Here is a 14871-nt window from a genome sequence, read left to right as displayed (position 1 = left end):
GGGTTTAGTTTCATTTTTTGGGGGCACATGTAGTATAATCTTTCCATGACTGTACCTAATGCCCCTTGCTCCTGAATAATGCATTACCTTTGCCCTATAGGTAGAAGATCTAAAATCCCAACTGGCTTCTCAAGAGGCAGAACTGCAACTGAGAAATCAAGATGCCAAAGCTTTGATTGTTCAGATAGGGTTTCAGACTGAGAAAGTGAACCAAGAAAAGGCCATTGCAGATGCAGAGGAGCAAAAGGTCAGTCTAATTCCCCCACTTAGTGCTGTTGAGCTATATTTAGCACAAAATAAACCTTTTTAGGTGAACAGTTTTGAACAACTTCCTCTCCAGGGAGCATAAAGTCTGAAGAATTATTATACTTACACATGTAACAGCATTTCACACCGTGATTACCACTTGACCTTTCTTTACATTATGCCTTTTCCCAACCTTTTAGCTGTTTTAATGTGATGAAAGAACAATAAATACTGAGCTCATTCAAGCATTTAATGGATGTGGATCTTGAGAATCAGACATATTTGTAATACAGTAAAGGTCAGAGAGTCATCTCTGAGCATTTCAGATTTCTAAAGGCTTTGAGGCTCTAGGTAAATTGAACAACTCAATTGATACAGAAGTTCATTTCAGTATCTCACAATATTACAAGGTGCAAACCTTGAATTTTAAGATTATAATAGCATTCCTTATAATATGTGTCATCAGTGTTGAATCATCTTCTTTTTGCTCTCAGTTCAGCATATTAACACTAGTTATCAACATCTGTGTTGGTAACATAGAAGTTTACATGCACCACAGAACAAATAGAAATGCATAATTTCTTCTGGACTCTAAAATTTGCATCTACTGTTACAAGCAGGGCTTTTAAATAAAACACTAGCAGTATGGAATGCTGTAAAATGAAGTTCTTCTGCCTTTAAAGTCCAAAGGGCTCATTCAGCTCTGGCATTTTGCTACAAATTCTGATGTATATTGTGTCATTTATTAATACTGCAGACAGAAAATGTTAATTGACTCATAATAGTTATTAATGCCTGATTTTGAGCTATGGAAACTTCAAGTTGCCAGGAACTTTGTAAATAGTTTCCAGATACTGATCAACAGGGAAGACTATACTGTCTGAGCAATCAAAATGGTCTTTCATTCTCTTCTGTTTTGTTTCTTAAAGGCATCTTAGTATTAGGTGATATTTAGTACTTTTCCAATGACCTAACATCTCATCCTAATTTTATAGAGGGAAAAGTGATTTTTGACACTGACATAAATGAAGACTGGATCAGAACCTTTATATTTGTCTGGGTTATGCTAATTGTGGACTTCAGTCTTTTGCTGATCCATATCTTTTATAGGACTTAAAAACTGCTATGAAGTTTGAAGTCCAAATAGTGCAATTAATTAAACTTGTACAAATTGGTCTAGGATCATCTAGTCCAACCGTCAACCCAACACCACCACGTCTACTAGACCATGTCTTCAACATCCTACCAACCACTTTTCAGTGGTGTTTTTCCTGTACTGGTTCCATATGCTTCTAATGGGATTGGATGATCAAAATACACCCTTAACACAATTCTAATTACTTCATTAAGCAAGTAGGTGAAACACACAGAGTGATTATTGTGGAATAATCACATCTTTGGGCCACTTTCTTTCAGGGATGAAGTTCACTGCGTGACACTAATGATCATCATACTCCCCTGTTCATTGCACTTCTGAAATGTTTTCATTGGAAATGAGAGTGTCATTTTGTGCTACATTAATCTATAACTATTTCATAAGGCTGATGATGGTTTCTAAATATTAATCTTCTAAATTTTTATAAAAGAAAATAATCAGCAAATGAGAATACATCTTCCAGCTAAGTAATTTATGAATACTCTTAATAATTGATTAAAATTTGTCACCCTTTAAAAAATTATTTTGGCTTTCCTGTTCTATAGATTTCAAACTGGAGTTTATAAGGGGTTTTTGAGTTTTACAACACTAAGCCAGTAAATACCTTGGAGGTATTGCGGTAGAGCAAAGCATTACCTAAGAAAAGATGAAAAGTGGAAGTCACTTTAGATCAGACTCATCAGGAAAAGTGGGGTCAGTCTGGATGCCCCATAAATGTGGCAGAGCTACGGATCTGTATAGTAATCAACAAGGGTCTGACTGTGAATGTGACACTGCGGAGGATTTAAAATAGAGGGCAGTAACACTGCTGTCATTTTACTGTCCGTTTGTATGCTCTGAATGATGCCAGCCAGAGTGGTTTACAGATGAAGATGCATGTGCCATTGCCTCCTAAAATGGGACCTACCCCTCAAAGGAAGAAAACATGCAGAGCATGGTGTAGGTATATGGGTGATGGTGACACGAGCTGGGGATTAGGGGCAAAGATGGATCCAGACTGACTAGCTCTTTTGATTTACCTCCCTCAGCTGAAGTGCACTCTTTATTTACATGGTATATTTGAGCCACTCTACTCGTGGTCTGATTGCTAAGGGCCCACTGCTTTCAGCTTTTCTAACAATTTAGCCATCATTGAAGAGCTCTATACCATAGAAGTTATTGATGTGAAGGGGACTAAACTTCTGGAGACAGGGATGAAAAGCTCCTTCATCTCTTTTTGAGAACAAGTAGATTTGAGAATTGCTGTCCTAAGGCTTACCTGCAACCTGCTCTGTTCAATTTCTCCTCCCTTAAAGAAAAAAAAAAACAAAACACCAAACAAAAACCCCAAAAAACCCACCATATTTTCTTTGGGCATCAACAAGCAAATAATAACTAAGCATAAGAAAAAAGAGAGAACTGTAATGCAAATTGTGTGACTTAAATAAGCTGTTCATTTTAATGGAAAATACAGTGTCATGTTAGAAGCACTGTGAATGTAATACTTGTTCACCTGGTTGCATCCTTAAATTTTAACAGAAGGAGAATCTTAGCTGTTCTAAACTTTTCCCTTTAAGTTAATTTCAGTAACATGGGTCTCAAACCATGTTAGAGAAAAGAAAACAAACCAAAGCTGCAACTGTATATACAGTAATTACTTTTAAAAACATGTTGTGGCTAAGATGAAAACCAATAAGCACTGGGAATTTCATCCTAAAAGCTACACTGGTTCAGTTCTGCACTTTTCTTTCATAAGAGATGGGGGAAGGATTTAACTTTATTAGTAACTTGTCATTTGTAATGCAATGCATATTGATTTTTAATCTTTCTTATTTCCACGGACAGTGTCTCTGTGTGTCTCATATAATAAATGCAGACATGGAAAGTGGCCCTGACAATTGTAGAAACACGTTTTGCAAGGATATTATATTCTTACAGAGGCTTGTTACTGCCAATGCACGGTGCTTGATCCAAGTACTAACATCTTGAACACTGTAATATCCTCTTTCTCTGTAATTAGACTTTGCTTAAGCAAGACCTGACAGGAAATGAGCCTATGAGATGAGCATGAGGTACAAGGATAAAGATGAACCAAATATAACTAACTTCAGCCCCAGGCAATGTATCCTTAAAAACGTGTAGGATAATCTTCCAAACATGCAATTGCAGAGGATACAGAACACCCTCCAGGCTTACTCTACCAGATAAATTTGCACCGATGAAATCATAATCAGCTTTTAAACAGATAATTAAATCATTGCAGAAAGTTGTGGAGGTGCTCAGGTTTCACTTAAAACTCATGCTAGCCGATGTAAAGTCACTGATCTAAGCCATTGTTAAGCCAAAATAATTGTTTTGACAAATCTGCTTGGATTGGTATCTGTTTAATTTCCCAACCTGACATTAAGTAAGTACACTGTTTTCATATGTGATATTTCCTTTTTCTGCTGTTCTCTCCCTTGTTGAGATCTATGGTTTCAGACTTAGAATTGAGGAATTAAAAGAAAAGGTTCAGTTTACCAAAAGATAGAGGCTGGTTTGACAAATCTGATATATTTACCTATACCCTAAAGATGCAGTCAGTGTTGTACTGGTTAGTGAAACCCCGGTGTGTCACTAGAAATGACCATTGGCTCCCTGTTATTTTCACTGATTTTCTAAAAGGGAGCCCTTTAAAGGGGAAAAATGGGGGAGTGGGGTGGGGGGAAAGATCATGGCTCTCAGAATCTTAGTGAAGATTCACCTGCACTTTGCCTCCTTGAAACATCTCTTGCTTAGGTCTAGCTTCTGTACTTGAACATAGATCATTAAATACTTTCAGCTTACCTACTGAAATGACATAAACTATTGAGTTCTCCCCTGGGGTCAATAACTCCTGAAAAGTAACTGACTGCCCTAATATTCCCCAGCTTTTTCTTTCAGATATGTTATCGGTCTCCTATTCTTCATTACTAAATCTCTCTCTTTTGCATCCCGCATTATTATATAGAGTCCTAAACAGGAGCCCTTCTAAATTTTTGTATCTCAAGAGTGGTCTTCAGGTTCTTGTTGGCAACCAGGAGTATTCGCTATCTGATGTGTCCTCACAAGCTTACAGGCTCCTTTTTTTCAAAAGCATCCGTACACATGGGTAGTATTTCACATCCTTACAGACATGCTTGATCAACATCTGGTAGAGAGGTACATCCACTAGAAAGACAGTCTTCATACCAGCAATTTTTCAGCAAGATATATTAAAAATTTATCTAAAAGAAAAAAAAATACATAAATATATATTACACTTCTCACAGCTGTACCTCTCTTTTATGTCCTTAGATATCAAGATGGCAAAGAAAGTATTACTTGCAATATTTTCTGTTGTAGTGTTCTGTGCAAGAAATTGGGTATCACACATGATCTGTTAATCCAGTAGCCATTTGAAAAATGTATGCGGTTTATTATAGTCTCACAGAAATGAATAGAAACTGTATAAAGCTGTCACATAGTCCTGTCACAAGATTCTGTGGTAGTGTGCTGTCCTTCATTGCCCTGAAGGAGAGGAGGCCGTGCTACGCAATAGTTAATTAAGCTTAGAGGTTTAGTCTTACAAACACTGAACTGGTCTGCGAGAGACGCATATTCCTTTCACCGTCAACCTGGTGAGTGCTACCAAAATTGTGTAGAAGTGTCATATTTTCTTTAGTAAGCTAAAGGTAAAACTTTTTTTTTCATCAGATTAACTACACGTATATTTAACATGATAATAAGAATAAGGCAAAGTTGTTGAGGCCAGAATCAGAGCAGCCTGTTAAGAAGAGAATTTGAAAAGTGAATATTTCAAGTATAAACCATTTTTAGCAGATAAAACTTCAGTACCTGTTTCTTACTTTTCAGTTTGCAAAACTGAGCAGCAGAGGATGATGGAGAATATCCAGTTGTTATAATAGCCCAGATAAAGATTCTTTGTGATGATACAGACATTTGTCCATAAATATAAACAGAAATGGTTTCTGGTACACCAATCCAAAGCTATTCTGTTTCCTGATAATCTCTTTTAGCCTCGGTGTGTTTTCTCCACAAAGGAGATAATCAGCAGGTTTCCACATCCTGTCTCATGCTATTGTCCTTGAAAGGGCAGAGCAACGTGCAGGGATGCTTCATGATTCAGAGCAGCAGGGAAGAAAGGAACGTTGTATACCGAATTTTTTCTCTGGAGCAATGAGAATAAATGTGATCTAGCTACCCAGAGGTTAAAGTACTGCTTTAACAGAAATAGCAGATACAATATGAGGTCATAAGTCACCGAGAAGCCTATTAACTTCTAATGACCGTAGACAGCTGATTTGCCAGCACATCCCTCTGTCCCCAGCTCTTTATCACGTTATCCTCACTATGTACAAGGCTTCACTCCTGAGCAGCTGTGTGTGCTAGGTAATGTGGAGTACACAGGAGCTTTACTGAAGTGAGCAGTGGCTGCCTTATGGGACTCCTGGCACTGCAAAACTCAGCTGTCATTGAGGCTTAAACCCACCAGCTTTTAGAATCATAGAATGGTTTGGGTTGGAAGGGACCTTTAATGTCATCTAGTCCAACCCCCCTGCAATGAGCAGGGACATCTTCAACTGGATCTGGTTGCTCAGAGCCCCATCCAACCTGGTCTTGAATGTTTCCAGGGATGGGGCATCTACGACCTCTCTGAGTAACCTGTTCCAATGTTTCACCACCCTCATCAGAAAAAAATTCATCTTTATGTATACCCCTATTCATCTGAATCTACCCTCTTTTAGTTTAAAACTGTTACTCCTTGTCCTATTACTACAGGCCCTACTAAAACAGTCCCCATCTTTCTTATAAGCCCCCTTTCAGTATTGAAAGGCTGCAGCAAAGTCTCCCTGGAGCATTCTCTTCTCCAGACTGAACAAACCCAACTCTCTCAGCCTTTCCTCATAGGAGAGGTGCTCCATTCCTCTGATAATTTTAGTGGCCCTCCTCTGGACTTGCTCCAACAGCTCCATGTCTTTCCTGTGCTGAGGACCCCAGAGCTGGATGCAGTACTCCAGGTGGGGTCTCACCAGAGCAGAGGGAGAGAATCACCTCCCTCGACCTGCTGGCCATGCTTCTTTTTACACAGCCCAGGTTACAGTTGACTTTGTGGTCTGTGAGCACACATTGCTGGCTCACATCCAGTTTTTCATCCATCAGTACCTCCAAGTCCTTCTCCACCGGGCTGCTGTCAATCCCTTCATCCCCCAACCTGTGTTGATACCAGGGGTTGCCCTGACCCATGTGCAGGACCCTGCACTTGGCCTTGTTGAACTCATGACGTTGGCATGGACCCACTTCCTGAGCTTGTCCAGGTCCCTCTGAATGGCATCCCATCCCTTAGATGTGTCAACTGCATCACTCAGCTTGGTGTCATCTGCAAACTTGCTGATGGTGCACTCGATCCCACTGTCTGTCATTGAGGAAGACACTAAACAGTACAGGTCCTAATATGGACTCGCAACGGGACATCACTCATCACTGATCTCCATCTGGATATTGAGCTGTTGACCACTGCTCTCTGGATCCAACCATCCAGTCAATTCCTTATCCACCGAACAGTCCACCCATCAAATCCATATCTCTCCAATTTAGAGAGAAGGATGTTGTGGGGGACTGTGTCAAAGGCCTTACAGAAGTACAGATAGATGACAGGGAGCTCTTTGCTTGTCCACTGATGTAATAATTCCATCATAGAAGACCAGTAGGTTGGTCAGGCAGGACTTGCCCTTAGTGAAGTCATGCTGACTGTCTTGAATCAGCTCCCTGTCCTCCATGTGCCTTAGCACAGCTTCTAGGAAAATCTGTTCATGATCTTCCCAGGCACAGAGGTGAGGCTGACTCTTCTGCAGTGTGGTGGTATGAACAGGAGATGTTAATTCTCACCATGCAGAACAGGTGGAGTCTAGAGCTGAGCACAAACCTCTTGAATGTCAGAGTTGTAGAGGTCTTTTTTATGGATAACATAAAATAATGGGGTTTGAAACCTGTTTGTGTATACAGACATTACACTGCAAGTGTGGGTGCTTAAGCAGCTCTGATTTGATTTACAGCATTAGTTTTCAATATAAATCTTAAGATTCATTGTTTTAATGGGTAGCAGCAATCCAAAGAAAGTATATCTGAGACAGAAAAAATGTGAGGATGACCTGCTGAATGTGAGGATGAACCTGCTCTTGCTGCTACAGCAGCCTTAGACATGCTTAATAATGTAAATATCATAGAGTTTGATGTCTGCAAAAAAAAAAAATTGTTCATTGTTCAAATAGCTCAAGACTATTAAATGGTCATGCCAGTGCCAATCTGCCAAGCGCAATCAAATTTTCATCTTCTCTGGGCAGCATGCTCCAAAGCAACAGGTTAGCAACAGTTTTACCTGACCTGGCGTTGCATTTCCCATCACGCTACTTGGCCAAGTTGCATGTAGGTTTGCAGAGCAAGGGAAAGGCTGTGATCATGAGTATTTTTACCACATAAAATAATTAGTATTAGTCTTCGGAGAGCTGAGAGTTGTATACTGGTAATCAGAAAGCTTCTGTGGAACAAATCTACTGTTATTGCACAATTCTGTACCTGTTCCTCTGATCATCTTTTTTCAGGTTAATCTTACAGAACCAAAAGCCTTCACAAACCCACTAATGGCTGTAACCAGTGTTATTGCTGCAGTGATGGTTTTACTGGCATATAAAGAGAAAGTGACCGAAGACCGAAGCTGGAAAGCTGCAGAAGTCTTTATGGGAAAAGTAACGATCAATGGGACATCGTATAGTATCTGAGATGAGAAAGGAAAAGAACAGTTAAAAATGAGAGCCAGAGAAAGAAAAACTAAATCACAGCTTCAGTTTCCTACAGTTTGAATTTAGGGGGATAAGATATGACCCTGTATTGTTCTTTTCTGTGTACCTTTGGTGACTATCTCAAGCCAGCCTGAGTGCTGCTGGGATTTATTAATGGCAAAAATAGAAGAAAAGTCAAAGGGAGTGGAGGGTATTTAATGATATTTCTCTCATTTCTGCCAAATTCATCAAGAGAATCATAAAATCACAAAATGTGTTTATGAGGGTGAATTCTTCAGTCTTTTGGGGGAAATAATATTTTTGCTTGGTACTGCATAATGTTTCCAAAACAATAAGTTAGTGCAGAATTCCAGTTTTGCATTTGTGATGAAAATAGGAGTTACCTTCTGATTCTCTGAAATGGAAAAGGGTTGATACAATGGAACTTCTCTTCTTGCAGGTTGATGACTTCTTACAAGCTTTAATCAACTCTGATCAACTTGTCTGAAAGTCATCAAGGAACATTACTTGAAGGATCCAGATTTCAACTCAGATTATGTTCATACAAAATTCTTTGCAGCAGCTGGTCTCTGTGCCTGGGTCATCAATACAGTAAAATTCAATGAGGTATATATCCTCTCTTGACTAGCCATGATGAGGCAACTTTCTGTTATTTAAGTTATTATTTTGGTAAGCTCAGCTTAGTGTTCTGGGGAGAATGTAACAGCAACCACAGATAAAGTGGGAAGTATTCAGTGCTTAACAGTATGTGTGCATGTATCTATTTTTAGTAGAAAGAGGTAAAAAAGATGTGGCTATCCAGGACTTTTCAATTGTTATTATGATGCAACAGTTGGGAAATATTTTTCTGCAAATATACACATTTCGCTTGAAATGTCCATCTGAGTCTGGCTGGCTGGAGTGTAAGGCAGAGCTGATAATTTGTGATTCCCTTGAGCACCTGTCAGCAGGATTCCTCCATTCATCCTAGTATGATAGCATGTTATCATTTAATTACAAAATAGTAAAACACTAATCTGTTTTAGTTGAAATCTACTCAAGCTTGATGCCTTTCTGATTTCCACCTGCATTCTAGAACTATGAAAATTATACATATAAATTAATTTAGTTGGACAATAGACCCATTCTCCAACTGAGGATGCATTCAGTTCTGCTTCAGATATCCTTATATAAGCTATAATCAAATCTTCTGTCGTCTTTAGGTCAATATTGAAAGAAAACCATGTATGCTTCACTATTGTGTAGAAAGATGGCTCTAAAGCAAATATATGTAATGAGAGACTACTAGGATTATCCAAAAGTCTTTTATCAGGAGTCATTTATAATTTTTATAATGAATGTGAGACCAACTTCTTGTCCGATGTACCTATGTTGTATGCCTTTTTCAAGGTGTACTGTGAGGTAGAGCCAAAAGGTGCTGAATTAGCAGCAGCTACAGAAAAACTAGAAGCCATCAGGAAAAAGCTTCTTGTAAATACTGCTTGATTAATAAGCATTATTCTCTAATATCTTGAGCCCACAATTTTATTAGGTTTATTTATTTATTTATGTTAATTTATTTTAATTTTATTGATTTTATTACTTCCTAGTTCAAGTATTAAAAATATGTTTTCATATTATCACTTTTTTTCCCACAAACCTAATGAAGGATATTCCATAGTTTCGGTGGTAGCACATGAACACGAATCTATTGAACTTTTGAGAGGGATTATTTGTTGTTTATTAAGTAATCATTTAGTGGAGCGACTGCAACACAAAGTACTCTTGAAACAAAGAATGGTATCTTGGAAGATGGTGGGTGGAAGGAGTTGCTCTATTGCAAGCTAATTACCCTGACTTAGCAAAGAAGTCTTTAAATTATTTGAAAGACATGGCATTAACTGGGTTTAGAAGGCTTTGGCTTGGCTTAAGACTTTTTTTTGTTGATAATATTTAGACCTGAAATCTCACAACTTAAGCTATCAAGTGATAAATGAACACTGAACAAATATGTAATATGGGGATTATTCTCATTGTTTTCTTTTAAGGTACCAATTTAAGAGAAAGGGCAAGATTCACTTTTACTGAGACTCTCAGAAATTTCTGAATTATGGTATCTCAGAATTTCACTCTTTATTTCAGCAATTTCCTGTTATTCTTCCCGCTGTTGTAGTACCAGCTTTTTTTGTTCTGAAGGAGATGCAGATTTAATGGGCAAAGACAGATAACTTTTACTATCTCTCTTCCTCTTCTGGTCCCCTCTGCCCACCACCTCTGCGATACAGCCCTAGCCTTGTGACCTTGGAATTGCCCATTCAGATCAAAGTACGTCTGCACTAGTAAAGCTTGTATCTACACTAAAAGACAGCTTTACTGAAGAATGTTGTTGTTGTTATTATTATTTCACATATCTATACTGATGTACATTTATTAAGTATAAATACTTACTTTTTCAACCAAAAAATAGCCTTTTAATGATTTTTTTAAAATTACTTTTAATACACAGCACTCACCCCTGAAACTCATGGAATCTTTTATTATTTTAATGTGTTCCTCAGAGAAGAGCACTAATGAATCTTTGTTCCTTGCCTGACACTATCTCAAAGAACCTTTTCCTGTTTTAGGTGATCATGCAGTTCAGTAAGCCTCCAACTTTGAATCTAGCCCTGTCTTTTTATATTTATTTACTTCCCCTTTCATCTCCTTGTGAATTTTTCTGGGGGTGGTTAGCAGCAGTTTTTCTCTCAGCTGTGCTCAGTTCCTAGTAGGAAGAATTGTGCACCACAGGCAAAGCTGCAGTTCCCCCTGCAGTTATCTGTTTCCTGTGTTAGGCCAACAGTTGTCACGTTGTCATTCAACACAAATATTTTTCCTAACCACTTTATAAAATCCATACTGCATGTTCAACCAGGCTTCCTTTTACAGGGTGGGAGGATCCAGTTAAAACTATTCTTTTTATAACTTATTCATACCATAGCTGATCAACCTGATGAACATTTTAAGGAGCTGTAGTTGTAATTTTTGATTCTCCAGCAGATATGACTCATAACAGTAATAAGCTCCAGAGCTCATGAGGTTGTTGAATGGCGAACACTATAGCTGGTGAAATTCACTGTTGATAAATGCAAAATAATACATATTGGAATGAAAAATTTGAACTTTTTATGAATGCTTCTTGGTTGTCGTTTATTCATTAGTAGCTTAGGGAAGACCTGAGGCTGAAAGTGCATAGTTCAAAGAAAACTTTGAAGTTAGCCCTCTTTTGAGCTGACAGTTGGACTGGATAACCTCCAAAGGTCCTTCTAGTCTATACCATGATTCCAAAAATAATGCAGAAATTTGGTTCGTCAAATAACATTTTACAAGATGAACTTCAGTTGAAGAATAAAAAGGAAATATTTGTCTATGCAGTGTTTATACTATGTATGCTAAAATGTATTTGTGACACTTAAGAGAGTGAGTGGTAAGAGCGTGTTATAATGATATAGTAAAAACTGCTGCACACATCTTACTCGGAAAAACTTGCTTTTGACTTGTTTCTTGTAACTGAGCTATGACTCAGTCCAGAAATTTGAAGATACCAAAAGGAGATTCAGTTTTTATATACAAAGAAACATGAACACTTTATATACTTCCATAATTCATGTCTTAATCCATCATTTAATTACTGAGGATTATTGGTAATTTTTTTTTTTTGAGGCATATGATTCCTCTTGGACATTTCTGTGTTTGCCTCTCATGGCCCACGTTGCATGTCATCTCTCAAGAACGTACAGTCTCCCTTTTTAAGTATTCTACTATGCGGCCTTCACTTCAAAAGCTTCAGTTACAGTGCAATGCTTTGCACGGGCCAATCCAAAATGTTCTTCATTTAAATGTCCTGCAAATTCCAGCTGACAATAGGTTTCTCATCTAATTTGTTATGCTTTTTTCCATCTGTGAGGTGACTGAAGTTACTCATTTCCATGAACTGCTTACCTATATATATGCCGTATCCAAATAGGGTATACTGTGCATTAGCTTACATACACTTGGACTAACAATGATTTATGTATCTATTGTACTCACAGAAAGGAAAGAATGTAATTTCTTGTTCATTTACAAGATTTAAAATTTTATTTAAAGAAAAGTTTTGAAAGTAATTGAAGTAATCTAGTTTTAATTAAATGTTTAACTTATGTCCTATCTAATAACTGTGTGGCAGACTGGAATTGATCAAAGTGTCTATAAAAGTGTATATAACATGAATATACATGTGTATAAAAGCCATTGATAGTTTCCCCAGGACTGGCAAATAGAAGGAAAAAAAAAAATTGCAAGTTAGCATGCACCAGAGCTTCACCCAATCTGGGAATCTTAAAAGGAGGTTTAAGTTTTCAGAATGATAACAAGTTGGGGATGTGACACCCACTTTATAAAATGTTAGTCCAAGAAGTTTCAACTATAGAAAATTGTATGGATGAGAGATGCATTTCCTCTGATTGTTAGTGCCTGGTTTCCTACCTGTGAAATGTTAGAGGATGATGAGAAGCTGAGTTCATTAATTAGTAAGGTTCAGTAGGTGGAATGAGCTCTGCGGACTGATAGGTACAGTACAAAATCCTTTCCTGCCTTTGCACTTTTGCTTTTTAACCGAATTGGCACTCATTAATTCCACAAAATCCACCACTTGGTTTTGTTTTAACTATAGTTACAGCTGGCATTTCACAGAGCCTCCGCTTAGCTTTCTGGGGTCAGCTTTTTTCTCCATCTAAACATGCACAACATGGTCAACAGTGAATAACTTTGTAGATTTTCACCCCTATTCAATGATCCTGAACTGTGCTGCTCAATCTTACATTTAAAATCAGCTTGAGTTCCTCAGCTGGAAGCTTGTATCAACCCACGTGTTAAAGGACATATTCAATGTGATGTCCCACGGGGAGGATTGTTATGTATGGCAGTAGCATTAACTAGGATTAGCTGATGAAAATATGCAAATTCAGAGTGAAACATTGACTTTTTGGTGGCATCCATTTTTAGAGTTAGAATGAAGTGCTGTATAAATATTCACCAGTTGTCTTCCGCTTTTCCAAACATCTAGCAAAGTTTCATCAGCTCCATTTTTCCAACCATGCTTACTTCTTGATATGCTTCTTTTAATGTTTGCATTCAGTATTTTGTAACGTGCACCCCTGCCCTATGCAGCCTGTTCCAGCTGGCTCATGTCAAGCCTTTTAAAGGTATGATTCACTGTGTAAGGGAGTCTGTGAAATGGGTATAAAGAGAAGGCAAACTTGTATTTCTTCTAGAAAAAAATGAACAATGCAGGCACTTCTCAGTGACAATTACCTAGATTTTATTTACCTTCACTGCTGATAACCCTCTGTCCCCATCAGCCTGTAGAAAGCTCTTATTCCTTACTTGAGTTGTATGCATCCATAGTCTGTAAAAACAAGAAGTCCTCTAATGTTGAAGAAAGATCACTATTGATATATGGACATTCTTCTACATCTCTCTCTGGGCTGCCTGCTGACTGGATCCAGTCTGCAGGAAGTTTTCACCTCAACCACCACCTCCTCCTCAGGAGTAGCAGAAGTGCTGTGCAGCCCTATCAGTCACCCTCTGAGGAGCCAAATTTCTTTTAAGCTTGCACAAGTCCGGTATGTAGAACCCACAAGAAGAAGGTACTCCACCAGTGCAAATTCATCTCAATTTGCATGAAATCAAGAAGTACAGAAGAGAGAGAGATATTTTGTATGTCATTTATGAATGCTAGCCTTAGTAGTGCTCTCCATTCTGGAGGTAACCAAAGTCAGAGCAATGAAGCAGTTATTCTTCTATCTAATCTCTTTTAAATGTCTTTAAAGTGGCATTGGAGTTTTCCTTGTAATTATCCAAGCATTAATCCACACGTTCAGTTGCCCGCTGTCCTTCATTTCTTGCCCTTTTGCCTTCTGGTTATTTATTTGCCTGTCTGTTTCCCATCTTCCTCTATCCAATTTTCTAAAGAATAGACTTGAAGGCAGAACACCAGTTGTTAGTGATCTCTGCTCCTGCGTTCACGGAGGTTTGGTGCTCCCTGACTCATAATTCAGCTTCTTTCTGTTGGCAGAGAGAGAAGGCGAGTTGTACATATTTTTCATATGGAAGTTGTTGTGGCCAGCCATTTTCAGTGATGATAATTGGTGCAGCTGTTAGTAATCAATAATACATCTTCAGCCTAGACAGCACAGTTAAACTGACCTCCTTTCACTTTTCACGGCTTCCAGAATATATCTTTAAATGAGAAATTAAATTCTTATCAAACATGGGCAATACTGTAGTGAATATTGTCACAATATTTTTGTAATGTCAGATAAATACAGACTGGTATTAATACAGTATGTCATTTTAAACATTTACAATGTTTTAAAGATGATAAAAAATACTCTGTGGATGGTGAAACCTACTGATTCTTTCTTGTGTGTTAAAGTTTTAATATATAAAGACATACATTTGTCCGTCCAGTCAAACAATTGCTATATATTTACAGTAAACTGAAAGAAGAGCAGGTTAGGAAATAGAAAAAAGGATTGTTCCTTCACAAGCAAAATTGGGTTTTAAGTATTTTCAGTGAAATTAAATCAGATTTCCATCCTTAAAGAAACTACAGTTATCTGCTAAAAATATGAGTGAAAATTATGATTTTATATTCACATATATATATTATAA

General features: G+C 37.8%; 1 protein-coding gene across 1 annotated transcript in view; it reads left to right on the top strand.

Annotated features, from left to right (window-relative positions):
- The window catches only part of DNAH11 (dynein axonemal heavy chain 11), a 150199-nt gene that overhangs the window by 91440 nt on the left and 43888 nt on the right, over positions 1–14871 (top strand). Inside the window, 7 exon segments of the mRNA XM_054815055.1 lie at positions 101–269; positions 7520–7566; positions 7569–7613; positions 8002–8145; positions 8639–8675; positions 8678–8805; positions 9589–9669. Coding sequence (XP_054671030.1) covers positions 101–269; positions 7520–7566; positions 7569–7613; positions 8002–8145; positions 8639–8675; positions 8678–8805; positions 9589–9669 — 651 coding nt within the window.

Source organism: Grus americana, chromosome 2 (genome assembly GCF_028858705.1).
Source record: "Grus americana isolate bGruAme1 chromosome 2, bGruAme1.mat, whole genome shotgun sequence".
NCBI classification, from domain to species: Eukaryota; Metazoa; Chordata; class Aves; order Gruiformes; family Gruidae; genus Grus; species Grus americana.
The sequence above is the reverse complement of the archived record's forward strand: the minus strand, read 5'-3'. Positions and strand labels throughout refer to the sequence as shown.